Raw genomic sequence first — 27,546 nt, 5'->3', positions numbered from 1 at the left:
AGCACCTTAGTCAAAGAACCGGTGAAGAACCTCTGAAGAACCCCTGAAGATACACGGAAGCACCAAAATTGGTGCTATATAGCACTTAAAAAGGTTCCCCTATGATTACGAGCATTTTTGGTGCCATATAGAACCTTTTTTTTAGAGTGTAACGCAGATTTTATTCGTCTGAAAGAAGAATGTCATATACACCTCGGATGACTTGAGGGTGAGTAAATCATGGGCTAATTTTCATTTTTGGGTGAACTATCCCTTTAACCCAACAATTGGGTTGTTTTAACCCAGTGAATGGGTCGTTTTAACCCAGCGGTTGGGTTAAATGTTTGCTTAAAACAACCCAATTGCTGGATTAGTCCATTTTCAACCAAACTTGGGTTGTTTTTAACCCAGCATTTCTTTAGTGTGTAGCATTCCATTCTTCTTTCGTGTTCCACAGAAGACAGTATGGATTTGGAATGACTTGCACACTCATATACTCACTTATATACTCAATGGGTGTCTTATGGAAAAAAGTGATTCTCCAGAGCAGAGAGGCTGTTTTTAATGGAGGAACCTTTGTGAAAAACTCATGCCTGGAATAGTATTTCACATGCTGCCTATGTCTGTGTGTATTATGGGGAATGGAGAATGGGTTGCTACTGTTTCCTGGGGTGTCTGCCTTGTGGAGACTTGGAACTGGAGAAAATACCTGGATGGTATCCAGAAATCCAGGAATCCATTTACACAGCATGGAAAAATGCCTCGTAAATGCACATGCACACCCTATAGCCAAACCAACCCAGAAAAGACAAATCATTGATACAATATGCAGGTTTTCCTTATGGACATTGATATATTTTTAATAAGCATTGAGAGATGGAGTAATGTATAGCATCACTATAATCTTTTCCTTTAAAAAATCAGGATGTCTGTTTCTCATTTCCTGACATTTTCTGTCTGCTGGTTGTTACTCTAATTCTCTCTCTTTCTGTCGGTTTCATTTTTAGATACAGACAAGATGGAGACTTACTGATCATTCTTGTGTATAATAATATCAAGACATAGCCCGGCTCCAGCTATACGACTATGCTATGTTCAAGTACGTTCTTTAGGTATGCAGATAGTATAAATATCACATCAGCCGTATGACATTCTGTGAAATGTTTCTATTTAGTGATGAAGAATACATATTTTGTGACAGAATTTGTATGACTTTAAAATAAATGGTGTCTCCAACAAAACTCCCACTGGCTTTGGAGCAAGAAAGTAATTTCTGACACTTGGTAAAGAATGTCATGTGTGGCATACAGTCACACATAAATCAATGACCTGGTTATTATTACATTGGGACACCCCTCCAAATCATTGAATTCAGGTGTTCCTATCACTTCAATGGCCACAGGTGTATAAAATCAAGCACTAGGCATGCAGACGCTTCTACAAACATTTGTGACAGAATGTGTCGCTCTCAGGAGCTCAGTGAATTCAAGTGTGCAATCCTGATAGGTTGCCACCTGTGCAATAAATCCAGTCGTGAAATTTCCTCACTATTAAATATTCCACGGTCAACTATTAGTGGTATTATAACAAAGTGGGAGCAATTGGGAACAGCAGCAACTCAGCCACGAAGTGATAGGCCACGTAAAATCACAGCGCGGGGTCAGCGCATGCTGGACTCTAGAGCAATGGAGACGTGTTCTCTGGAGTGACCAATCACGCTTCTCTGTCTGGCAATCCTATGGACGAGTCTGGGTTTGGCGGTTGCCAGGAGAACGGTACTTGCCTGACTGCATTGTGCCAAGTGTAAAGTTGGTTGGAGGGGGGATTGTGGTGTAGGGTTGTTTTTCAGGGGTTGGGCATGGCCCCTTAGTTCCAGTGAAAGGAACTCTTAATGCTTCAGCATACCAAGACATTTTGGACAATTTCATGCTCCCAACTTTGTGGGAATAGTTTGGGGATGGCCCCTTCCTGTTCCAGCATGACTGCGCACCAGTGCACAAAGCAAGGTCCATAAAGACATGGATGAGCGAGTTTGGCGTGGAGGAACTTGACTGTCCTGCACAGAGTCCTGACCTCAACCTGATAGAACACTTTTGGAATGAATTAGAGCAGAGACTGCGAGCCAGGCCTTCTCGTCCAACATCAGTGCCTGACCTCACAAATGTGCTTCTAGAAAAATGGTCAAAGATTCCCATAAACACACTCCTAAACCTTGTGGAAAGCCTTCCCAGAAGAGTTGAAGCTGTTATAGCTGCAAAGGGTGGGCCAACTCATTAAAGTTCATGTGGATGTAAAGGCAGGCTTCCCAAAACTTTTGGTGATGTAGTGTAGATTAGATAGATAAAATAGACAGACAGACAGATATATAGATGGATGGAATGAACGATAGATGGAACGACAGATAGACAGAACGATAGATAGATGGATATGACAGACAGACAGACGGATGGACAGACAAGCTGATGGACAGATAAATAATGGATGGATGGATGGAAAGAACGAATGAATAAACAAACAAACAAACAAATACCAATAGATAGATAGATGGAACTAATGAACGAACAAAAATAGGTAAATATTTTTATTTTTAAATATAGACAGATAAACGATGAATGGAAAGAACAAACAAACAATAGATAGAATGAGCGATAGATGGATGGATAAACGATGGATGGATAGATAGAAAGAACAAACCAATAAATTATAAATGGAATGGATGGATGGAATAGATGGAACGATAGATAGACATAGATAAATAATGGATGGATTGAAAGAATGAGTGAATAAACAAACAAACTGCCAATAGATAGATAGATAGATAAACGATGGATGGACGGACAGATAGAGAGACAGATAGATAAACGATGGACGGATGGATAGGTAGAGTCTGATCCAGGGGAATGCAGGGAGAATTATTTATGACAGGTGATCTTGCTGATATTGAGTTAATCGCTTAATCCTGATGAGAAGCTGCTAGAGAACTCCATCACATACACTTGATCTGTTGTTCATTTGTTTCACTAGAAAGGAAACCTGATGCTAAACTGTAAATCTGCCAGATCCAGAAGTTTGGACAGCAGAAGTCAATGATGATAGGGGCTCTTATGCACACAGAGGGTCTGATCAGTGGGTGTGAGCTGGGGTTCGTGTCTCCCTCTCTCGCCCCTCCTGCGAGTGAAATTCCAGCTCCCCCTCCTTTCCTTGCCTTCCCTCTTTTCTCTTTTTCTCACATACACATGCTCTCTCTCAGGTCTCAGGACTCTCTGCTGTGGTTCTGATACCAGAGTAGGACACGCTCATCTTCTTAAGGATGGCCTGGAGTCATACTGTCCTGCTCACACTGCTGCCCACAGTCCTCATTTTAATTGGTGAGTAACTTTGTTTTCTTTTAGGGTAGGCTTAGTGCAAGTGAGTAGTATTTATAAATACATTAAAACCATATGAGAAGTCCTCATTTAGATCATTTATTTTTTTTAAATGTATGATTAAAATTAAATGGATAATCTGATTTGAAATGTTTCTTCACAATCATACTTACTTTTACCAAATGGTACAGTGAAGATTTTAGATACTGTCCCATGGTGCTTTGCTATATCATGATTACCATATTCATATCCCATTGTTTTTACATGTTATTTTAGGTTATTTAGGACAAAATGTACTGCAGTACATATACAAAATGTCATAAGGAACCATATTTAAAGAAATATTGTATTAGCATGGAATTTTTTTTAGTGTATTCAAAGACTGCTTTAATGTCTTTTAAAACACATTGGAGGAAGTGTTAGCAAATATTTCATATCAGAAGACTTTACTTAAAAACCTGATCAGAAAAACTGTGAAAAGAAAACTCTCTCTCTCTCTTTAGTGCTGGCAGGGGTTGAAAGTGCAGCCGTTAAAGATGGAAAAGACAGTGAAGCTCAAGGTGATCTCAACACACACACACACACACACACACACACACACACATAATGTGGGGACTTTCTATAGACAATAATTTTTTATACAGTGCAAGCTGTATATTCTATCCTCTAAACACAACCCTCACAGAAAACTACTTAAAAAAAAACCCCATTTGGTCTCACAAACAAACACACACAGACACACACACACACACGCTCTCTCCTCTTACTCCATTGCTTTTGCAGGCGCATCTAAACGAGTTTTCATGCCAGCATCCGATGCCTCAAACTTCTTCAAACGCCGCGGTCGCAGATCCCCAAAAACGTATGAAGAGTATTATGGTAAGTGCAGTCAGTTCTGCTTTTTTCATAATAACAAAGATAAAATTACTCTTGTGATCTGTAGTTTTGGAAGTTTTCCCTTTTGGAACCTTTACACTTTAAACACTATGATGGGGATTTCAAATAAAACACCACAGTTTAACATAATAGATAACAACATACATAAAACTAACCAGAACCGTAAATATAACATTTATTACCAAATTATTACCATTCCTCATAGTCTTCTATTCTGTACCCGAGTCTACTTAATTAAATATGCAGATTAAAGTGCCAATAAGCATTTCACCACTGTTGGGGGCAGTGATGCCAGTAACGCGTTACTCTAATCTGACTACTTTTTCCAGTAACGAGTAATCTAACGCGTTACTATTACCAAACCAGTAATCAGATTAAAGTAATTTATCCAAGTCACTGTGTGTTACTATTTTCCTTAGTAAAAATATGTATTTTTGCTTTCTTCTTGCGTCTCGGGGAGAGTATTTATGTTAAGTGAAGTCAAGAAAGACTGTCTTTTACATTTTTTATTAAAACATGTTTTTTATTTAGGAAATATTTTTTTAATTTCAATTTAAAATGTCAGGAGATACATTGTAAAAAATGCACTTCCAATAAAGTGATTGTTGGCAAAAATGGTTGCCATTTTTATGTTGAGGCGGCAGGGGTGTTGTCGGGAGCTGCCGAATGTAACTAATATAGTAACTTGTAATCTAACTTAGTTACTTTACAGGTTACTTGATTTTAAAAGTAACTAAGTTACTTTTTAAAGGAGTAATCAGTAATCAGATTACTTTTTCAAAGAAACTGTGGCAACACTGGTTGGGGGTAATGCACGAGCTAAGTAATCGGATTACTTTTTAAAGCAATGAGTAAAGTAACACATTACTTTTACAACAAAATATCTTTTAAGTTACTTTGTGTTACCATTTATTGACTTCTGTACAGGTGTGAATTTGCATTTCTATCAGCCTGAGGCTTATTCATTTTACTTTTGGTGTGAAAGGGCTTTTAAAATTTGCCAAAAATATAATTTTTCTTTATTAAAAAGCAAACAAGCTTGCCCGGCCCAGGTGATAAAAAGTAATGCAAAAGTAGTGTAACATTACTTTCCATAAAAAGTAACCGAATAACACAATTAGTTACTTTCTAAGGGAATGACGCATTACTTTTAAAAGTAACTTTCCCCAACATTTCCTAACACAATACAATATGCACGTGTGACAGGACTAAAAAAAAGAACTAATATGTAGTAAAATAAAATAAAAACGAACAAATAAAATGCTAAAAAATACTTCTAAAGCCGACTTATTTAAACTTATTTTTTATTGAAGAACAAACTTCTGGAGTCACAAAATTAATTGTGGACGATTTGTATTTATTCACCTAGCAAAAATAATAATATCTTGGACAACTGGAGGCCTTGAGTCAAAAGCTTTAAGAAGCACTGGGCTAGAAGGACCAACTGGACAATATGGAGCTGTTCTCTCTCTCTCTCTCCCTCCCACACATACACATACTGACACTCGCCCAAACGCCACCAGGCCGTCCCTTTGCCTGCCAGCCTACGATTGCAGCAATGAAGGCATGGAAAAGTTTTACTGAAGTGTATTTCAAGTTGTCAGCAGTGTGTGTGTGATGGTGCAGGAGCATACACTGCAGGTTGGTGGAGTTAAAGCAGTTGGGGCCCGAGAGTGGAATGTGCAGACATGAGCTAAACTAACCTCCCTCACTAATGGAGAGAGAGCGCGAAACCTTGATTATTGTTGGCACCCAATTTGCTAATATCTGTGAACTGCTGTCAGCTGGTTTATGGGAATGTGTGTGTGTGTTACCCTTAAACCTGTTTATGTTGAACAGTCTAGGGTTTTTGAGTACTCTGAGACCACCTCTAGAGATGAGAGCAGGAAAAAATGTTTTTGCAGGCTTGCAAGGACGGACACTTAACTGCTCACGCACTACCAAATGTTGCAATGCACTGATTTCTATGCTGAAATGTGTCTTTTCAATCGCTTTTAGCGGAGCAAAGGATGAAGATGGCTGCGAACGAGCGAAGGAGCGAGCACTATGAGGAACAAAACAACGAATACGAGAACTATTTAGAGGAGGAGCGCGATGGTGAGACTGTTTGATTATCTTGGCTGCCAGAAAAAAGAAACACGCTGAGCAAAACCTATACGGGATAAAGATAGCAGACAGGCCTGCCAGACTAATAAGAGTCTGATGACAGCAGTGGCTCGGAGCCTCTCAGACACCAGAATTATAATCCAGAACACTAGATTGGTGACATTAGATTCCTGCACTGATTTGGAGCTGAAATTTGGCACAGCAGACGACATTTAAATTGAAAATTTGAACGTTCCAAGGACACGGATTAAGAACAGATTAGAGATTGGAGTTATAAATTCCATGGAAACCCTAGTTCCAAACAATACCACAGTTATTGTTTCTACATAATGTGAATATTTTTATTTCTTTTGGATGGCTAAATACCATGTTACTGCAGTAAAAAGACTACATTTATTTTAGACTTAGTCAATTGTTACCTTTTATTATTCAATATATGGATTGTCTTTGAGAAAGGGTCTCAGGATCCAGTTGTAGCTGCTGTGTCTTTGCATCAACAGAACAGAATGAGAGGACCAGAGAGAAGAACGAACAGTGGAGAGAATTCAACTATGATGGGCAATACCCACGATACCCTCACCACCGCCGGTACGTCTGAGCACATATGAGCACACGCAGTGCCTCGAAAGCGGATCTTCGGTTGAGGGATACTTTCATGACATTATGTAACTATTATCCAAAACATATAAGCACTTATAGATTTAAACCTCTTAGTACTACGGAGCCCCTTAACGATGAGATGGGAGGAAAAAATATGAGATGGGAGGAAAAATGATAATGCTTTTGCAGTCTCTTGCAACTGTTTTGCATTCCTCCAAAGACACTTTGCGTTTGCTCGCAAAATGTCTGCGTTCCCCCAAGAAACTTTGTGTTCGTTTTCGATAAGTTTGCGTTTAACGGGGAAACGTTGAGTATGATCACAAAATGTTTGTGTCCCACCAATAAACTTTACATTTGTTCGCAAAATGTCTGCATTACCCAATAAAGTAAAATTTAACTTTGTGTACTTTCACCGGGGAAGCGTTGAGTTTGCTCACAAAATGTTTGTCCCACCAGCCACCAATAAACTTTACGTTTGCTCGCAAAATGTTTGCGTTCCCCCAATGAAATGCGTGTATGCTTGCAAAATGTTTGCGTTCACGGAGAAACTTTGCGCATGTTCACAAATGTTTGCGTTTTTTAAAGGGGAAACGTTGCGTTTGCTTGCAATATGTCTGCATTCACAGGGGAAACGTTGAGTTCGCTCAAAAAAATTTAGTTTGTCCCACAAATAAACTTTACGTTTGCTCGCAAAATATTTGCGTTCCCCCAATGAAATGTGTGTATGCTCACAAAATGTTTGCTTTCACGGAGAAACTTTGCGCATGTTCACAAATGTTTGCGTTTTCTAACAGAGAAATGTTGCGTTTGCTTGCAATATGTCTGCATTCACAGGGGAAACGTTGAGTTCGCTCACAAAATTTTTGTTTGTGTCCTACAAATAAACTTTACGTTCGCTCGCAAAATGTTTGCGTTCCCCCATTAAAATTTGTGTATGCTCGCAAAATGTTTGCGTTCCCCCAATAAAATGTGTGTATGCTCGCAAAATGTTTGCGTTCCCCCAATAAAATTTGTGTATGCTCGCAAAATGTTTGCGTTCCCCCAATAAAATGTGTGTATGCTCGCAAAATGTTTGCGTTCCCCCAATAAAATTTGTGTATGCTCGCAAAATGTTTGCGTTCACTGGAGAAACTTTGCGTACTTTCACAAATTTTTGTGTTCAACGGGGAAACGTTGAGTTTGCTCACAAAATGTTTGTCCCACCAGCCACCAATAAACTTTGTTTGCTTGCAAAATGTTTGCGTTCCCCCAATGAAATGTGCGTTTGCTTGCAATATGTCTGCATTCACAGGGGAAACGTTGAGTTCGCTCACAAAATTAGTTTGTCCCACAAATAAAATGTACGTTCGCTCGCAAAATGTTTGCGTTCCCCCAATAAAATTTGCGTATGCTCGCAAAATGTTTGCGTTCACTGGAGAAACTTTGAGTACGTCCTCAAATGTTTGCGTTTAACGGGGAAACGTTGCATTTGCTCGCAATGTCTTCATTCAACGGGGAAACGTTGAGTTCGCTCACAAAATGCTTGCGTCCCACCAATAAACTTTACGTTCGCTTGCAAAATGTTTGCGTTTCCCCAATAAAATTTGTGTATGCTCGCAAAATGTTTACGTTCACCGGAGAAAATTTGTATACGTTCACAAATGTTTGCGTTTTTACCGGGGAAACATTGCGTTTGCTCACAAAATGTTTGCGTTCCACCAATAAACATTGCGTTCGCTCACAAAATCTTTGTGTTCACGGAGAAACTTTGCATACGTTCACAAATTTTTGCATTCACGGGGGAAACTTTGCATTTGCCTGCAAAATATCTGCGTTCCCCCAATAAACTTTGCGTTCGTTCGCAAAATGTTTGCGTTCACCAAGGTTTATTTTTTTGTGCGATCAAATGCAAAGTTTTTGGGGGGGGGGGGGGGGGGGGGGCTTTATACGTTTATGCAAAAAAAGTTTTGCAAGGGAACGCAACATTTTTATGAGCGAATGCAAAGTTTCTTGGGGGAACACACAAGTTTTGCGAGCAAACACAAAAGCTTTGAAATGTTTTTTTTATATAATGTTAATGCTTTTGTGTTCTCTTCCAAAGCTTCTCAGTGGAATGCAAAACTTTAATTATAAATCAATATTATCAAACTTATCATTCATTTTTTTTCTCCTCACATCGCATATTTTTTCCAGTACCATGCTAGGGGCTCTGTATAATACATGTATAATAAAAGGGTTTATGTGTATGGAAGGTGTTTGTGTTTGTGTGTGTTATAAATCACTCATCTTGAATCTAAAATTCTCTTTACTGGACTCCTTAAGCATTCATGATTAGCATGTGGTTTTAAGTTTTTTCCCCTCAAGAACAACTGCTCATTTCCTTCTTCAGTAATTACATTCAGCCATCATCTGACCTCCCTTTTCCTTTCATTTTCCACATTAGTGAGGATTTTATATCAAACGCAACAACCAGAAAGATAAAAAAAGGGAAAGTAACAGCCAATAAAAGTAAAATGTAAAAAGGAGTTTTGTCTTTATTTAAAAGTCTTGAAATGTCATAAATATGGTAATATATATATATATATATATATATATATATATATATATATATATATATATATATATATATATATATATATATATATATATATATAGTGAAGTAAAAAAAAAAAAAGATCTGATTTGTGCATCTACAGATGGAACAATAATTCCAAGGCAATATTTGTTGGCAATAGAATGACATTCCAGTGTTGAGAGCTTAGACAGATGGGAAAAAGAGGGAGAAGGAAACAAGTAGAAAGACAGATTTATTGAGATTCCTGAGCCTCTGTGCCATTACCCAAATCTCATGTGCACCTGACTGACAGGAGAACGACACACTGCCACTCCTACTGCTTAAGGAAGAGCACAGAGGGGTAATAAAGCTTTAAAATATCACGGCATGCTGTGAGACGAACAAGATTTAGCATGTGTGCTATCCCCTCCAGTCAAATTAACATGAGAACGGTCACAAGTTCACTTAGTATCGTTAAATCACAGTTGATGTAAAAGTTCAAAATTAAAATAATAGTACATATTTACATTTAAAAAGGCTTGACAGCTTATCTTAAAATAACAAATATATAGACAACAGACGTAAATGCTACTAAAAAAAAATTAAAATATTCACAAAAACCACACAAGTCGCACTTTCCGTGTATAAAGACATGATCCAAAGCCTCCTCGTCTGTGTGTTTAGACTCCTCAGATGAAGCTGGATGGAGACCGCACACAGGACAGCTGACTCTACTTTAAACTGCTGAGGAATTTGGGCTGTTCCTCTCCGCGTGGCAACAGTAGCTCCCCTCCGATTTTGGGTCCCTTTTTCTCCTGTGGAAGTGAAATAAAGAGCGGGTTACACACTTATATAATTAAATTGCTAAAGTGCCACTGAAAAATGCCACCCAATTCTAATTCTTTATATATGGAGCGTATCCACGTGACGTCACAGTGTCTGCAGTTACGCCCACTGAGTGGCAAAAAGACAGGACGGAAGCATTGGTTTTCAGCGTGAATGCCACAAAAAAACACACAAAACAAAGAAAAGAGCTTTGAGATTGACGTTACAAATAGATTTGACAAGAAATCTGAGGTATATTTTTACAGACTGTCAAAAGCTACAGAAAAGAAAAGCAAATGGATTGATCGACTTTTCCTTAGTAGAAATAATGGTTTCCTTCATCTCAGTGGAATAAGATTTTGTGAATTTTCCTACATCAATCTATACACACACACAAAAAAAACTGGGCTTGGTTTGGTTGTTCTGAAGCTATGTAAACATCATTATAATTTTTATTTTTTTACAAATCTGGTCTTTGGGGTCAATATGACCCCACATTGAAAATGAATGGGAAATGCAGAAAATATATATATATATATATATATTATATTATATTATATTATATATATATATACACACACACGACTGCAATAGAGAGCATTTTTATAGAAATGTGCAAATAAAATCAATAATTCCATCATAAATCTGAAAATTCACACATAAAGGCCTGGTACTAGATCACAAATGCAATGTGGAATGAACATGATTACACAAACACGTGCACACACATGCACACACACACACAGAGAGAGAGGGTGACTGCGATAGAGCATTTTTAAAGAAATTTGCAAATAAAATCAATAATTCCTGAATAAATCTAAAAGTTTCACACATAAATGAAGGCCTAGTACTAGAGCACAAAAGCAATGTGAAACGAACATGATCACACGCTTCACTCATGTTCCTATCTGCTTATTGTTGGTTTAATTTACTTTTTAAAAATTGATTTCTTATTTCTAAAGTTAATTATTTTATACATTTGGATTATTGAAATAAATAATATCTGAGTTACAATCAAGTCTTTTCTTGTACTGGCAACTTGTGGCATTATTGCAATAAGACCTCAAACAACAACAAAAAATTGTAAACTTTGACAAAAACTCACTTATTTTCGATTATCATCAAAGTGTTTTCAATGGAAAGTGACATCAATGGTTACCCTCTATAATACTATATTTAACAGTATATAAATAATAGTAAAATAACACTGCACAGCGGTGCATTTATAGAAAATTAAATGCAATTTATATATTCTGTTGTAACTTGTGTCAAGCAATCAGAATAAAAAAAATGATATAATAGTAGTAAAGAATTGAAACTGTACCTTTAACATGCCGTCTCTCTCCCACTTGAAGAGGCCACAATGGCTAAAATGGAAAAGTGAAATTTAAGTTATTACAGCAACTTATCAACTGACAATTAAGTATTAAAATGTCAGTATCTTATCAAATGTCTACTATAAAATGTAACCCATGAATACCGAAAGCCCTGCTGCGTCACCCACCTGCAGGCTCCGTGTGGCATCCGCGCCAGGCAGATCTTCCTCTGCCCGCAGGGGCATTTGAAGAAGCGCTTGACGGCGTCGTGCCACAGATAGTCATGCTTCTCTTCCACACAGCGGTCGGCTGGTTTAAAGTGGGTGTATTTACACTGCGGGCGAGAGGGGCTCATGAACTTAACCGCATAAACGATCTGTGATTTAAAAGGTGTAATCAGTCCGAAACCACATAATTGTCTAATTAGCATCTTAAAGAGGTTTGGTTTTGGGTTCCTCTTGAACATTTATAGAGGGATTATGTCACAAGATTGGTTCGTCATTAAGACTTGCTGTGAATAAATACCAATTTGCTACTAATGATGCAGGAGAAAGCGCTCTTTTTTTTATTTTTTTTGGAAGGACCTGAATAAGAGACATTAATAAATGTGTTATTCCACTGGGATTTTAAAGTGGACCACTTTTTTGACCCTCATTTTTCACTGGAAAAACAGAGTTATGTAATGTATGGCTTACTCCGCATATAGGACAGATGCTGTGTCTCTTTAGTTGCAAGTTGGTTGACTTACAGTTTTGCAGGTGATGGCCCGACACTTCATCTCCCTGATGCTCTTCATCTTCTCCTCCATCATCTCTTTTTGCACCAGCGGCTCAAAATACTCCTGCATGGCCTGCTCCTCAATCTAGACGTATAACATTTAGTCGGACATGCATGAAAATTCCACCGGGGTATGACTTGAACAATCATTTCATATCACACATGTGGTGAAAAAAACCCAAAACACTACAGCATCCAAAGTAAATCAAGCCAGTTCATGCCGAACACTTGCTGTGCCGTATCCTGCTTTCAAATCAACCGCAAGCTCCGCCCACCAATAATGACATCAACACCTACACACGCCGTTCAGCCAAGATACACACCTCTCCCATCATCCACGAGTTTGAAGACTTGGCGTTGAGGATACGCTGAAACTCCTCCGATTGGATGTACTCCAGCTGTTCCCGCCTCTTTTTCTGAGCTGGCTCCTCCTCCTCACCAATTGAATTCTCATCCGTTACTGCAGATAGATTTGTAGAAGAATAAGCGCCTTCGAGAAAAGCAAACAAGCAAACAGTCAATCACAAAACTCATGAATGTCTGTACCTTTAGGTGTGGAGAGATTGCGCTCTACTCGATCTGCGATGTCATCGCTATTGGCTCGCTTGCGTTTTACAGCATTTGGGTCGTCTTTAACAATAACTGAACCTTTGGCTTGGAGTTTCCTCATTGCCGCCAACTAATAAACAAAAAGAAACAAAAACAGCTATTATAAACTCATTTAAAGCAGATGGAAAATCATCCCGAAAGCATCAAGGGTTTTCAGAGGGAGCTGCTTGGAAAATTTGGGAGAGTAAAAATAAATTAACTTAAATGTTACAGAATTACTGCTTTGAGGATGGAAATCATAAGATTAATGAGATTATTTTAATCTATCGACTGCTTTAGTTTTTAATCAAAATAAAAAGATGCATTAAAGCAGTGGTTCTCAACCCTGTCCTGGGACCCCCCACCACTGCACATTGACCCATCCATTTCAGGTCTCAAAAGACCAAAAGTGCACATGAAGGGTGCCCTTTGGCACACAGGGACAAAATGTGCAGGGCTGGAGGTGCTCCACGACTGGTTTGAAAACCACTGCATTAGAGCATACTTTTTGTAAACTTGTATCAATAAACAAAAAATAAGAAATACATTTACAAATATGTAATGCCAGCATTGGATCATTTTCACAAAACTTTCATGGCCCCAATAAAAAAATTGTTGTATGACTATCTGAACATATAATATATCAAAAGAAATAACAGAGCCTCTGCTTTTAAACAACAACAAAAACATTTTATTCTAGCTTTTCAAGATTTTATTCATGCATTCTTTTTTAGTCAACACTTGAATGTGGGTAAGTTTGTATATGTACCCGATTTTTCAATGTACTCAATTTTATGTACCCATGAACTGCTGGAAAATTCTGTCAATGGTGGGGAAAGAGGTAAGGTATTGAATTTATTTATATTAAAAGGTACCTTATATGAAGGCATTTATATTTATAATTATTTATTTCATATCTTTTCATTTGTATTTATAATATAGTATTATTAGTTATGACAATTAAATTAGTTAAAGCAACATTCTGGTAGGGCTGGGCGATATGGCTGAAAACTGTATCACGATACAAGGGTTTCATATCGGTCGATATCGATAATTATTGATATTTTTTATGACCCATTTAAAATAAGGACCAGGAGAAAAATATTATACATTTAAACATTTTTATTTTAAACGTAACCTTCCTCTGATTATAATCCCCTCAGTTATAAAGGCAGAAATGTCAACACAACCATGGAAAACACTCAAATAATTTAAATATAAACACAAGTCTAAAATCACAATGAACCCTAAACAATTATCTCTTAATGTTAAAGTGCAGTGCCGCCGTTATTTCTTTGTAACGGTTACCGTTTAGATGCTTTCTCATAAGGCACTGATGCAGAGTACCTCTTCATGTACATTCAAAGGCTGAATCCGAAATCGCCCCTATAATCGCTAATTGAAGGGACAGCCATTTGTAGTGGTGTCCAAAACGATAGTGGACGTTATTGAGTGCACTCATTCAATCCCACAATACACTGCAATGACAAATGTACAGCTGATGTACACACAGCGGCTGTCCGAATTCTCTCACTTGTTTTCATTCACTCACTCAAGTGAACTGTATTAGTGGACAAAAGTAGGGAATAGTGATTGAGGGTTTAGGGGGCGATTTCGGATTCAGCCAAAGCAAGAATAGCACAACGGCGAGCGCGTCGAGTATAAACACGTCCCCAAATGAACGAGGCGCGCGGTGTCAGCGAAGGCTCGCGCTGCGGAGCCAGACGAAAGTATAAACAAGGCTGGTAAAACAAGTGTGTGGTGTTACCAGTCTTGGTGGGGACGACATAATTTGCTGTCTGACTACGGTCAGACTTATAAAATCCAAAAAACTGCCATACTAGCAAGCTTTTTATCATCAATTTCCTCGCCCGCTGCAGCACTCATTTTCCACTTATCACTCCACGCTGGTTCTGTTTACTGAAGAATTAATCCAACACGAGACAACTATATGGCGCAACCAAACATGATACAGTTACATGATTGGCTGTTAGCCTGTCACTCCCTACATTGCTTGGTTACTAGAGGGCGAGTGCCTTTGTTCATGCAACCAAACTTGCTTCGCAACCTCTGGTTTCTTCCGGCGAAGAAAAAACTAAAATATATATATTGAACGCATTTTTTATTGATATCGATTACGTGTCTATCGCGATACATATCGTTATTGTTTTATCGCCCAGCCCTACATTCTGGTATTTAAAAAAATCCTTTAACAAATGATGGAGCATTTTCCCAGGCCCGTACCTTTGTGGCCGAGAGGCTCTTTGATGAAGGTGGAGACAGATCAAAAAGGATGTCCTCTCCTTCTGAAAAGCCACGGCCCAGCGTTGGAACAGGAGGACCTGAGAGACGGGACGTAGGGCCAGAAGACCCTTTCGGAACTTCCGAGGCTGCTTTTGGGGAGAGCAGAGGACCCCTGCTTACACTGGGTCGGGAGGGAGCAACAGGACCCCTACTATTCTGACCCAGGACCCTGGGTAAAGGTGAAAAAAATATAGTTATAGCACATCTTACTATAAGGACAGTTTAAGGGTCTTGATTAAGAACACAACCACTCCAAATACTCAAAATGGAAACACTAAATGTATCAGATTTTAAATGTAATGCAAAACAAATACAATGAGTAGTAAAAGCAACAGTAACTAAAAATATGAAAAAAACACATCTCACCTGTTTTGAATCTCTTCTGCCCTTTTCTTTCGGGCAAGCATTCTCTGCTGGTGCTCTTCTTTCTGCTGTTTGAGAAGGTCAGATGCAGATATAGACTCAACTGAAGATCCAGTCACCGCTAAAACAGAGGCAAATAAAAAAATAAAGCAAGAGATGACATTTGCATGGTATCCCAGTGACAAATGTGCTGCTTTTGGTTTGTTTCATTGCATCTCAATTGCGGGGTGGCATTCAGCAGACATCTGCTGGCCCAAAACAGTACTGCAGCATCAGAGAACATTCAGAATTATTCTTAACTGTCAACTAGTGGCTCTCAAATCGCTTCAAACGAATGAAAACCAACAGTGTTTGATGTCGAATCTGGCATGGTGGCCCTTGAGATGCGTGGTTTGAATACGCACAAGCGTAAATGAGATTTGAGAGTTATTTTAGTCTGTTCCACACACATCTTATGGATTTGGAATGACATGAGAGTGAGTAAATGCTCATAGAAGTTTTGGGTGAACGATCCTTTTAAATTACCTGAACTCTTGGCCTGTCCTAAATGTCTCTTTATATTTAGTGCTCCAGGCGTCGGCATAGACATCAGGCCTTTGAAGTCATCTGAACAGCCCAACACCTTGCCCGAATCCAGAGCTATCGGAGGAACACTTGATTAGAAATCATGAACAAGCCCAAAAAGAGAAAAAAGGTGTATAACAGAAAGTTTACCAAGTTTCTTAGTTGGGATGGATGCCAAAATAGACTGCATTGTGGGTTGTTTCTTTGGCTGTGGGGCAGACCTGTCAAAATAAAAGATTCATATGATAATTTTACGGTTTGTGTGGATTTAGAAAGGAGGTGACGGTCATAAAAAGAGGCAGTGAACTCACGTCGAGGGCGCACAGGCGAGTGAGGACATGCCCCCGTAGTGAAAGTTAGATTGGCACAGGCGCTCCTTCAAACTTCCCTGACCCTTTCCTTTACCAGGGGCGGAGCCTGTGAAGCTGGACTGAAGCTCCGCCCTCTTCGAGCTCATTTTCTTGTACTGGGCTTTAACGTGGTATTGGCAGTACTGGCATTCGTACTGTTAAAGCAAACAGGAGTAATGAGTTGGTTGATCGTGAAATATTTCAGAAAAGGTTGATGCTTGAACATGGAGACTTGCCAAGTTGACTAGCTGAGTGCAAGAGTCCCCGTTCTTTTTTTTAGCCTTGCAGGTGCCGAAGTCCATGGCTTCTCCCACTATAAGGACCTTCTGTGGGTGGTCCACTGTCAGGCTGACCTGGAGAGAGAGACACATACCACATGACTCATTAAAATTAACATTAAACATTGTTCACAACGTTTTACTTCCAGAATCAGACTTTTTTTACATAATAAAAAGGGGTTATGTACAAAAGCGTTATTTTAGTATTTATGTAGTATATAGTAGGGCTGGGCGATATGGAGCAAAAAATATATCTCGATATACGATATATATCTCGATATCTTTAAAGGAAAAATAACCCCCCAAAAACTACTGCAAAAGCAAATATGCCAAATACCACAAAGTCTTTTTTTTTTATTGAAGTGCTAAGAGGTAGGCAGCTCATGCAGGAACAAAGTAGGGATGCAACAATACAGCAAGTCCACAGTTCAATACATACCTCTGTTTTTTTTAACCACGGTTTTCGGTTCGGTTCGGTTCGGTTCTGATGGCTAGTCGCATCAGATTTTTGCTATTCTATTCTTAGCCGAACAGCAAGAGCTTCAGGAGGAAAAAATACTATTTTTTTATTGCAATACTCTTTCTTTATTTTACTTAAAAAACTTGAAAAACCTTACTTAAACTTAAAACTTTACTTTTAAAAAACCTTGTACACATTCCTAGTGTACTGTATAATATAAAATAAATATATATTTATAAAGATTTACACTGGCAGCTCAGAGCTGTACAGCAGCATTTAAGTATGAAATTGAATTAATAAATGTAAAAATAAAACACTATAGACTTCCCTATAAAATATACATTGATTCTTATTAAAGCTACTGTATTAGTTTTTCAGTCAAGAGCCGTGAGTGATTTTGTCTTTGTCTTTTGTTATTTTATTAACCACTAAAGGAATAGTTCACTCAAAAATGAAAATTCTGTCATTGATTACTCGCGCTCAAGTTGTTTTAAACCTGAATAAAGTTCTTTCTTCTGTTGGACATAACATATATTTTGAAGAATATTGGAAACCAAACAGTTGCTGGTCCCCATTGTCGGAAATAATAATATGGATGTCAATCGCTACCATCAGCTGTCTGTGTTCAACAGAAGAAATTAATACAGGTTTGGAACAACATTAGAGTGAGTAAATAATGACATCATTTTAGAGTGAACTGTCCCTTTAAGGACAAGCGGCAGCGTGTTCACTAGGCTGCCCTGCTGTCAATTTAAGACTTTCACGCATCTAATATACAGACACGCGGCGATTTTACCTTCACTTTAGACATAACCGACTGTGTTTATGTTAACCTTGTGTGTATTTGACAGTATTAGCGCAGTAAGATTTAGTCCAGTAATCACTTGTTTGACAGGCTTTTAGTGCGCGCGCTCTGGAAAGCGCATGGTGCCCTACGCGCAAGGCTTTAAAACGCATGCAAATAATGAATTTTCATTCAAAAATAAAACCACTCAAATCAAGGGCATAGTAAGTAACCTTCTCCAGCAAGCAAGCCGCTCTCTCTCCGTGGTGTACAGTCGCGGGAGTTCTTGTCTCGCAAAGTAATGCTGCCTAAGTAAACTGCATCTTGGATCAAGTGTTTTAGAACCAACTGTCGCCATTCATGGCAGTAGACATCTGTCTGCTGTTCGTCCGACGCCTTAAAACCGAAGTATCTCCATATAATGGAGCCAGTTGTTTTTAAGACGAGTTCTGTAGCCTCCGAGCTAGTTGCGGACGCCGCCATGACAACACGTGAGGGGAGGGGCGAGCGAGCGGGGGCGAGCACAGCACAGAGAAGGCAAAACAAGCAAAGTGGCGGAATCAGAATTAAATATAAACAATATATCGATATATACGATATGTCAAAATCCATATCGTGTTTAAAAAATATCTCGATATATTTTAAATATCGAGATATCGCCCACCCCTAGTATATAGTATAGTATTATTTATATTGAGCATTTATTTTTATACTTTCATTTAAACTAAAGTTATTAATTTTGTGCTCATTTAATTTTTATTCTTTTTATATTTAGCTTTATTTAAGGTATTTTAATTTAATTTTAGTTATTTCTGTTTTAGCAATTTTACGACTTTCAGTCATTTGCCAAGGCAATATTTAGGTTTAAAGGGGTCATGGCATGAATTTATTAATTAATTTAATATGTTCCTCACAAAAAAAGGTTGTAAAACCGTTCATTCTGACCCTCTGTCTGAAATTATCTATTTTTAAGTGGGACTATAGTTTGAGAAATTCTCTTTTCTTTGCAGGACACGTTGACATGATTACAGTACAGAATGGCTCTTTCGGAAATATCCTGCTATCCATTATCCTATTGTATAAACATTTGTTTCATGTGTCATAGAACGGAAGAGAGACTCTCGGGACGCGCATAAAACTCCATATCCTTTTGAGTCCTTCACTACAGGCTTTCATAGACAACCTAGGTAGATGGGGAAGGTCTCATTTTTTAGGTTTCTTTGGCAAAAAAAATTAAAAATAGCCCCTTTAAAGATGCAAAGAGTCACGTTCACATAATGTATGTTAATACAAAAATAATGTTTGTTTGTTTGTTTTTAAAATATATGATATTGAGGGCTTTATGTACACAAACCTCATTGGAACCGTCTTTGTTCTTCATTGGGTTTGGATTGAGGATGCCAATCACTGTTCCAGTGTCAGTCTTCCACAGATCCGTGTGAACAGACCCAAACAGGAAGAGAGACACATTCACTTCCAGATTATGAAGGTCGTTCAGCTTCCAGATGCTGAAGGTTTTCCCCTACAAAATATACAAGGGTATAATCAAACATACAAAACGTAATCCATATACATGAGTTCAGATCTCAGAAATGCCGGTCTCTTACATTGTTTTTGCTCTGTGGGGTAATCTTATTTATCACCACTGCAAAAGTGACCCAATCGCTGTCCTCTAAATTGTCCCTGGCCAGTCGATCGGGCAGCTGAGAGAGCTTGATCAGTTTGCGGGTGGCCATTTTTTGCTCAATATCTATTGAAGACAGGCGTGGTTTCCTACAGAGAAACAAATACATTGTGCTTTTAATAATAAGAAAGAGAAAATCTGAAACACATTTATCTAAAATTATGGGTTAGGTAAAATGGTATCAAGTTAATTTAATGAGGATAAGACCTATAAATAACCTTTTTTTTAATTAATATTCTATGTAATGAAACCAATTAAAGCTAAATTAAAGAGGCCATATTATGCCCTTTTTTCAAAGTCTTGATTTTGTTTTTGGGGTGTGGATTACAAATTTATACATTGTTATATCTAGGTTCCAATGTAATAGAATATAATTGAAAACATTATCTATATTTGTGTTTTACATTTTGAAGTAAACTTGAGGAAATTCTAAGGCGATTACGTCAGGCTGTGTAAGTGGTTGAGACATTAAGTCTTTTGTCTTTATGCACTTCCTGACTATTTACCATGACAAGTTTAGAGCAATACTGCCTGAGTGATTGGATTAGCATCTATGCATGTGATTGACACTGTTATGCTGATTAAATCAAGGATTGTATAGCTTAGAGTGTCTCCTCCCCTGCTGTATAATCCCTCCCCTTGAAATGTATATAAAATACAATGTTCAACTGGCTTTAGTCAGACTTGGAACCTCAGCGGAAAGACAGCACGTTTTTCTCAATAAAGTCCTGCTGAAAAACCTATACAAGTTCTCCTGGGGCCCGTTCTTCGTACCTCGCTAACTCAGTTAGCTGGATTTGATTGTTGACGATTTGGCATGATCTGTGATTGTTTGGTTCTTCGAAGCTCATCCTGGACTTGCTGTCATAGCAACAGGTCCGTAAGCTTAAACCTGCTCGGGAGCAGGCTTATTTCATGTAAACAGGATTAGATTGCATCTTGAGGTGATACTTAAAATCTGTCCCAGCCACTGCTACTTTATTACAAGACTGCATTACTGAACCTGGGGCAATAATAATAATTTTAAATAATAATATAAAAATGTTATATTGTATATGTATAATGTTGTGTATAATAATATAGACACAGCCACTTGATTGAGCGATTTATTTGTGATGGAATAATTACTTTATATAATTTTATTTTTGTTGGTTTACACACATGTTGTTCAGTTAATCTGAGCCGTGCATTAAGTGATCACGGATATTATGGGAGTGGCTTGATGCAGCGCAAGAGAGGATAATTTGATCTCCCATAAGAAACTTTAATACTCTCACGTTACAAATTTGCTTCAAATTGAATAAAAAATTCAATTACAACATTGAAATAAAAATTTAAAAGGTGTACAAATACTGTATAAAATCTTGAATATAAATAATTGGTAATCATGTAAAAAAAAAAAAAAACATTTATCATTTATCTATTATAACTTTTATGTTGGTTTAGTCGTTTGGCTGTTTCTTTATAAAGGTTCAGAAATTCGAGGGTTTTTTTTGTGTAATTTGTCAAGTTTTTTGCCATGTGGCTTTTTAATTATATGATGTCATTACGTTGCTGTCTTGACGCCAGCCAATCGCTGCATTGCTGATCGTGGTTTCGAGTATCGATGCATCTGCCCTCTTCAGGGAAAACAAGAACGCGTAGTGATCTTAGATCATTTAATGCAGATATTTAAATCCAATACGCAAATTCGTTTGAAGAACCAAATTAGCCAGAGATCAGTTATCACGATTAAAAGATCTGGGATCTGTCAAATCATCTTAGATGTATTAAGCGAGGTACGAAGAACGGGCCCCTGGTCTCTACTTCAAGAAACAACAGAAGTTCACAACAGGGGTCTACTGGAATAGGTTTTCATGCTTGAATGTTTAAAACACATTTTTCACATATTTTATATTGTTGCAGCACCTCTTCCTGGAAGTCAGTTACACTGTTTAGTTTCTGTCTCTAAAGCCGCGTTTCCACCACAGGAACTTTCCCCAGGAACTAGGGACTTTGGGGTGGTACTCGGTGTGTTTCGACCGCAGTAACCAGGGTCTAAATGAAGTTCCGGGTAAATATTTCCCCCTCCAAACAGCCCTGCTCGCGAGGTAGTACTTTTTCATAGTTCGGGAACTTTCGGGGGTGGGACTTGGCTGTTGAACATGCTGATTGGTTGACTCCACGCAACATTTTATTTCAACCGGCATTTTTAAAAGTCTTTTGCGAGGATCGTTCTACGTTCAGTAAATATCAGTCTTGCTCTTTCTGTCCGATGGCGCGCGTTCGTCTCAGCCATTTCAAGGTCAATGTCCGTAATAGCTGATAATAACATACGTTGTCTCAGAGTCCTGCACGGGTGCGGGTACCCGCGGGTACCCGACGGGTGACCCGCGAATATTGCTGAAACGGGTGAAAAACATCCTACTGTGTCGGATGCGGGTGCGGGTCGGGTCGGGTCGGACAAGGGAGAAACACGGGTCTAAACACGTTTTTTAAACAGTCACGTGCAAACGAATATAGGCCTATATATAAACAATATATGCATGTATATTGTAGATGTGTTCCTAAAAAAAATATGCCTTGCCTGTATTCCAAGTTGATAAAATAATTTCAAATCCATATCAGTTCATCTGTGGCCGCGCGGCGCGCGCGTGCCCTCACAGAAGAATCACAACCGCGCGCGTGCTCTGCCTGCACTGCAGCCGTCAAGATGGATCATGAGGAGTTGAAGAAAAGATAGCCGCAAATGTGGAACTTCATCGCTGAGGAAGCACGCAGATAACTGTGGTAACAAACCAAGCACAAGCAGTTCTATCGAACAGTATTTGTGTTATATTTCCTGAGTTTGGTCTCTTAATAACACTGTCTTAGTAGGCCTACATATAAGCCACGTTAAGTGTTTTTTATAATGGTTTTCTATGGTAGGAAAACGTTTAACGTGTAATTATACGCGTTGCGTTCATATTCTGGGCTCATCTGATTTTTTGTACATAGTATACGTTATTAGTATTATGTTTACTGAGTTTGGTCTCTTAATAACAGTACATTAAGCCACGTTAAGCTCCCGGTAGAAGTTGTCCTTGTGTTAATGGTCGTGTAATAACTTCTGTATGCTGGCAATAAACATTTTTGTAAGTGTGTCAATAATGTGATATGCTAAACTGCTTTTATTGCGGGTGCGGGTCGGGTGTCGGTTCTATTTTAAGCGGGTCGGGTCGGGTGCGGATTTTAATTAGTGCTGTTGTCGGAAAACGGGTCGGATGCGGGTTTAAGCACTGCGGGTACGGGCGGGTGCGGGTTTTCAAAATCGGACCCGTGCAGGACTCTGCGTTGTCTTCAGTGTTGTGCCAGTTCACAGCTTTTCTGAACTAGTTCAAGAGTTCACGTTCAAAGTTCACAATTTTAATTCTGAACTAGTTCAAAGTTCAGTTCATTTTACTTTTTTCGTGAGATATTCAAATAAATACTTTTTTTCACACTACGAGCTAGAAATCACTAAACGTTCTTTGAAGCTGCTCATTGTAGACATTTGCTCATGACACTGCAATTGTCGGTGTCCGTCTCCGTGCCATCACTTCCACTAGCCATTTTTTTTAAAATTGCAGCGCTTTCTCTCACTCTCGTCTTTGGTCTGTCTGTCTCTCTCTCTCTCTCTCTCTCTCGCTCCTCTAGCCCTCCGCGCTCTCGTCGTTGCCTGCTACGCGGCGTTGCTATGCCTACCCCGCTCTGCTGCAATTCATCACGGGTAACGTTGTGCGGAAGCCAGTATGCTATTCAACTATTCTCAGCCGGACACTACGTTGCCCGCAATGAATTGCGCACACAATGTCAAAACCATTTCTGTCTGGTGATACATGATTTAAGCGGCACCAGCGAGAATACAGGAGGGAGGAACTTTCTCTCGTTGCGTTTCAAAAGAGAAAACAGATGTCACTCAGTTTTCAATGGAAAACAAATTCCAACGTTCATTTACAGTGATGTCTGCCGTTCATGACACATAATGTGAACTAATTCACGTTCAAGTTCTTTATTAAAAAATGTGTTGCGTTCAGTTCAACGTTCACGAAAAAATGAGCGTGTTCAATGAACGCGTTCTTTTGAACTCGTTCACGCACAACACTGGTTGTCTTATAATACGCTTTAGTAGCAGTGCTCGTCTCTTTTCCGCCGTTTTGTTAATTACCTCTTTAGTAAACCAATACATAACTAGCAAAAGCAGCGCTGCTTGCATCTCCTCCATACTTGTTATTGTTGCAGACAGTGTCGCACAAAAGTGATTACTGTCCGTCGCTGACTGGGAGGAACAGTCGCACGCAGTCCCACATCTCTGGAATAATTTGCCTAATCTTCACGGTACTTAGACCGCAGTGGCAGTAGCAGGTCTGGGGGAAAAAAAGTTCCTGGTACAAATTGTTCCGGGTAATTTTGGTGAAAACGGGGCTTATGAAGCCCCTCCTTCCGAAAAGCACAATGCGCTCTGATTGGTCATCTGGACCATAAGGCAAGGATTATTATAATGAGGAATATTGTGAAAAAAAAATCACAGGCGTTTTAGGGAGTTCAGAAACAGCGAGCGCTGATATAGAAAATAACTCCCTTTGGAGTAATTGTTTTGTAACTTTGCAGACATTTTTCATGCTCAAACAGCAACATTACACACTAAAGAAAGTTGAAAGTGAAAAAAAAAGCACAAGACCGCTTTAATAATTTCAACAAGCCACTGACCGGAGTCTGAGACCAGAGAATTTCTCCACAGCAACCGATTGACTGACAGATGGGCGAGGTGTGGCCTGACGCACAGTGGGAGGAGTCTTGAGAGGGGGCGGTGACTTCAACATGCTGTCTATCATTGGCTGAGATTGGCAGTTCTTCATACTCTGGCCAATAGTAGTCTGCCTTTCTGAGGATGCTAATTTACAAAAAAATTGTTTTAAAAAGCATATATGATATACATATATTTCAAGCATTTCCATAATACTTTTTAAAAGCAAAATGTGTCACCTGATTTGGGTTGGTGGGCCGACCTCTGCTTGTTTTTCTGTTTTGGTGCGGCACCTGATGGAGGAGAGGCATCGCTGCCCTGTCGTGTTGGTGGGGTAGTTTTCAAACCCCCCTGAGGTGGCGTTAAGAGTTTGGTGCTTGCCTGTCTCTGGATGGAGGCTTTGCTTTCAGGCTGTGTGGGTTTCTGTGAAGCCTCCAGCTGCTGCTGTAGCTTTTGCATCTTCTGCTGCATTGATTTCAGTTCGGCTGGAAGACAAATAAAGTCATCATCACCACACAACAGTCCAGGCCTTATTTTAACGATATGTGGGCATGGCGCAGGTGCACTTAGGGCGTGTTATCTAGTTTAACAAGGGGAAAAAATGGTTGGAGTGCCAGGCACATGGTCCAAACTTTGGTTAAACCTACTCTCTTAATGAGTAATGGGTGTGTTTTGGGGCGTAACGTGGAATAAACCAATTAGAGTCTCATTTCCCATTCCCTTTAAAAGCCAGTTGCGCTTGCACCATGGCGGATTCACTATTTACATGGCGGAATTTGCGAGCAGAAAGAGAAGAATCCTTTTACTTTTAATATTTAAAAATGTTTGTGTGCTACTGCACACCCTGTGTGTGTAATAAGCAGAGTGTACACACGTTGTGCACCCGCCTATATGCGCATATTACTAACAAGCCCTTTAAATAACACAAAAAATACTGACCTATTGACTTTAGCCCAGGTTTTTGTTGGTCAATGGCGCAGTCGTTTTCAGTTGCCTTAAAATAGCAACGCGGCAACAATGCGCCTAAACACACCTTGTTTTCAGACCAGCACGCCCATGGGCGAACAGATGGGTGCGAGTGCATTTGCTGTTTAAAAAACATGGCTGGACGTGAAGATGATAACTGTGTCAGGCTGAAACTAGCAAAAAACACTTGCGTCGCGCCTGGCATCGCACTGCGCCGGGTGTATGATAGGACCCTTCATGTATAACCTGCGCATTTCACGAGTTCACACTTACAAATAAGTCAGATAGAATAAATGGTATGCGTATTTGGCGTGCTGTCCGAGGAGAGGGCTCCGAGCTCGGTATTTGGCCCAAACCCAGAGTACTCCCCCCGTATCTCTGGTTAGGAAAGTAACCAGGTGAGTGTGATGAAGATGGGGTGGTGGAGGGATGCTGAAAACCTGTCAAGGAACTTTGTTGAGTTGACTGGGTATTTATATGATCCTCCACTTGTGCTGATTGGGTAGACATGTTGATTACTGATTGCTGACAGCTGGTTTGAATGACATTATGATTGGATAGATCATTTGAACGTGCTCCTCCCGAACTTTGTTAATGAAACATCATATCTAAACATGCCCAGAATAACTAGAGCATTACCCTCCAGATCTTCTTTTGACTTATTCAAGTCACTGCCCCCTTCAGCCGAGCTGGATTTCCCAGGTGCCACGTCTTCTTCCCCTTCTTCCTCCTCCTCCGGCTCAATATATTGGTGACCGTCATCATCCTCGTCGAAGAGGTCGTCCAGATTGTCAGTGCCCTCTCCAGCAGCAGCGGGAGTCTCCAGATTCTGGCTCTCACTCTCCGCAAATAAAGACAGCAACATGTCCAGATTCTCCTCCTCGTCTGATGTCAGACACATGGAACATAATTACATTGTACAGTATAATTACTCAGTCATTAAATATAGCAGTTACAAAATAAAAAAAATTACTATATATGAACTATATAATACTGTACATTTAGTAAATACAACAATTATTACATATATAACATGTTTTAATTATCCTATATATAATCTATAAATACTATTTAGAACAGGGTGTTACCCATTGATTAAAACTAATATGACTCATGTATAATACTCTTGAAATGCGACATATAAAAGTATATGATCGAATGAAGTACAGGAATATAACGTTAGCGTTACTATGGCCACAACTGTACGTCAAAAGAACAACAACAGCATACAAAAGTACTTACAACGAATTAAACAAATGTAGCAATTATATTATCACATACTCATAATAGCCTAATATACATTATATAGTAACTGTTAGTGAAAAACAGCTCAAGAGCTTACGGGAACAGGGAAGTGAGGGGACATTTATCGTTTAATTTAAGTAGCCTATGGTTTATTCAACCAAGTAATAAACGGGTCTAACATTTCTACTAATATGCTGCTGGACATACCTGACATTTTGATTTTGATCGCCTTTCCTTGCTTTGTGTTTAAATGAAAGATCCCTGCTGGAAGAGAAGAAGCGGCTGCTGTTGTTTCAATGTTGGCGCGAAAAATGTTTAATATTCAGGACCCCGGAACAACGTCACTTACCGGCAGAACTTCGTGCCTGTTCATAACAATACAAATTAAATGTTTAAAAAAAAGCATCACTGTTGTACAAAACGTTTTTGTAAAAAAGAAAGGGAAAAAAAGAAAGAAACAAATGGATTGCCTGGTATTGAGCTTTGCTCTTGGTAAAGAATTATTTAAGATTTCTATTTTGCTCTGATAGACTTATAAAAGTAGAATTTCGACTTAAAATACCTTACAACGTTAATTTGTAATTTACATAAAAATATTGAGTGGATCCTTTATTCGTCATGTATATTATAAATGCATATAAATATACAGGCATTCAGTGTCAAGTTGTACCCCAGTGCAAGATGTGCAATTGACTAATAAATTATGTAATAAAATCAAAATAATATGCAAGAGTCAGGTTTGACAATTCATTTGAATTACACTCTTAGTAAATATGTGCACATACACACTATATATATATATATATATATATATATAT

At 38.9% G+C, this 27,546-nt stretch overlaps 2 protein-coding genes across 2 annotated transcripts; one reads left to right on the top strand and one right to left on the bottom strand.

Annotated features, from left to right (window-relative positions):
- Positions 1-3,207: 3,207 nt before the first annotated feature.
- On the top strand, positions 3,208-9,443 carry ucmaa (upper zone of growth plate and cartilage matrix associated a). Its single transcript, XM_079816974.1, has 5 exons — positions 3,208-3,347; positions 3,848-3,904; positions 4,128-4,223; positions 6,240-6,338; positions 6,848-9,443. The coding sequence occupies exons 1-5, from the start codon at positions 3,290-3,292 to the stop codon at positions 6,943-6,945; spliced, it is 408 nt and encodes a 135-aa protein (XP_079673100.1). The 5' UTR covers positions 3,208-3,289; the 3' UTR covers positions 6,946-9,443.
- Positions 9,444-9,715: 272 nt separating this feature from the next.
- Positions 9,716-27,027, bottom strand: mcm10 (minichromosome maintenance 10 replication initiation factor). Its single transcript, XM_079817944.1, has 18 exons — positions 26,936-27,027; positions 26,123-26,368; positions 24,757-25,002; positions 24,481-24,664; positions 19,697-19,862; positions 19,444-19,611; positions 16,804-16,920; positions 16,529-16,722; positions 16,368-16,438; positions 16,179-16,292; positions 15,657-15,774; positions 15,231-15,459; positions 12,945-13,077; positions 12,722-12,858; positions 12,370-12,483; positions 11,810-11,955; positions 11,630-11,672; positions 9,716-10,295 (listed from the first exon to the last, which is right to left on the bottom strand). Exons 1-18 carry the CDS (start codon positions 26,940-26,942, stop codon positions 10,212-10,214), a joined length of 2,517 nt encoding a protein of 838 aa, XP_079674070.1. The 5' UTR covers positions 26,943-27,027; the 3' UTR covers positions 9,716-10,211.
- Positions 27,028-27,546: the final 519 nt, after the last annotated feature.

Source organism: Gobio gobio (genome assembly GCF_949357685.1).
Source record: "Gobio gobio genome assembly, chromosome: 5".
Lineage (NCBI taxonomy): Eukaryota > Metazoa > Chordata > Actinopteri > Cypriniformes > Gobionidae > Gobio > Gobio gobio.
The sequence above is the reverse complement of the archived record's forward strand: the minus strand, read 5'-3'. Positions and strand labels throughout refer to the sequence as shown.

What these genes read in the sequence shown, in the direction of transcription:
- mcm10 (XM_079817944.1), bottom strand. An exon ending in CTCGCCTGTGCGCCCTCGAC is followed by an intron (nt 16,439 to 16,528) that starts GTGAGTTCACTG and finishes TTATTTTGACAG; the next exon opens with GTCTGCCCCACAGCCAAAGA. An exon ending in AGAGCCTCTCGGCCACAAAG is followed by an intron (nt 13,078 to 15,230) that starts GTACGGGCCTGG and finishes TTTGTTTATTAG; the next exon opens with TTGGCGGCAATGAGGAAACT.
- ucmaa (XM_079816974.1), top strand. Translation starts at nt 3,290, where the DNA reads ATGGCCTGGAGTCATACTGTCCTGCTCACACTGCTGCCCACAGTCCTC. An exon ending in AAAAGACAGTGAAGCTCAAG is followed by an intron (nt 3,905 to 4,127) that starts GTGATCTCAACA and finishes TTGCTTTTGCAG; the next exon opens with GCGCATCTAAACGAGTTTTC. An exon ending in AACGTATGAAGAGTATTATG is followed by an intron (nt 4,224 to 6,239) that starts GTAAGTGCAGTC and finishes AATCGCTTTTAG; the next exon opens with CGGAGCAAAGGATGAAGATG.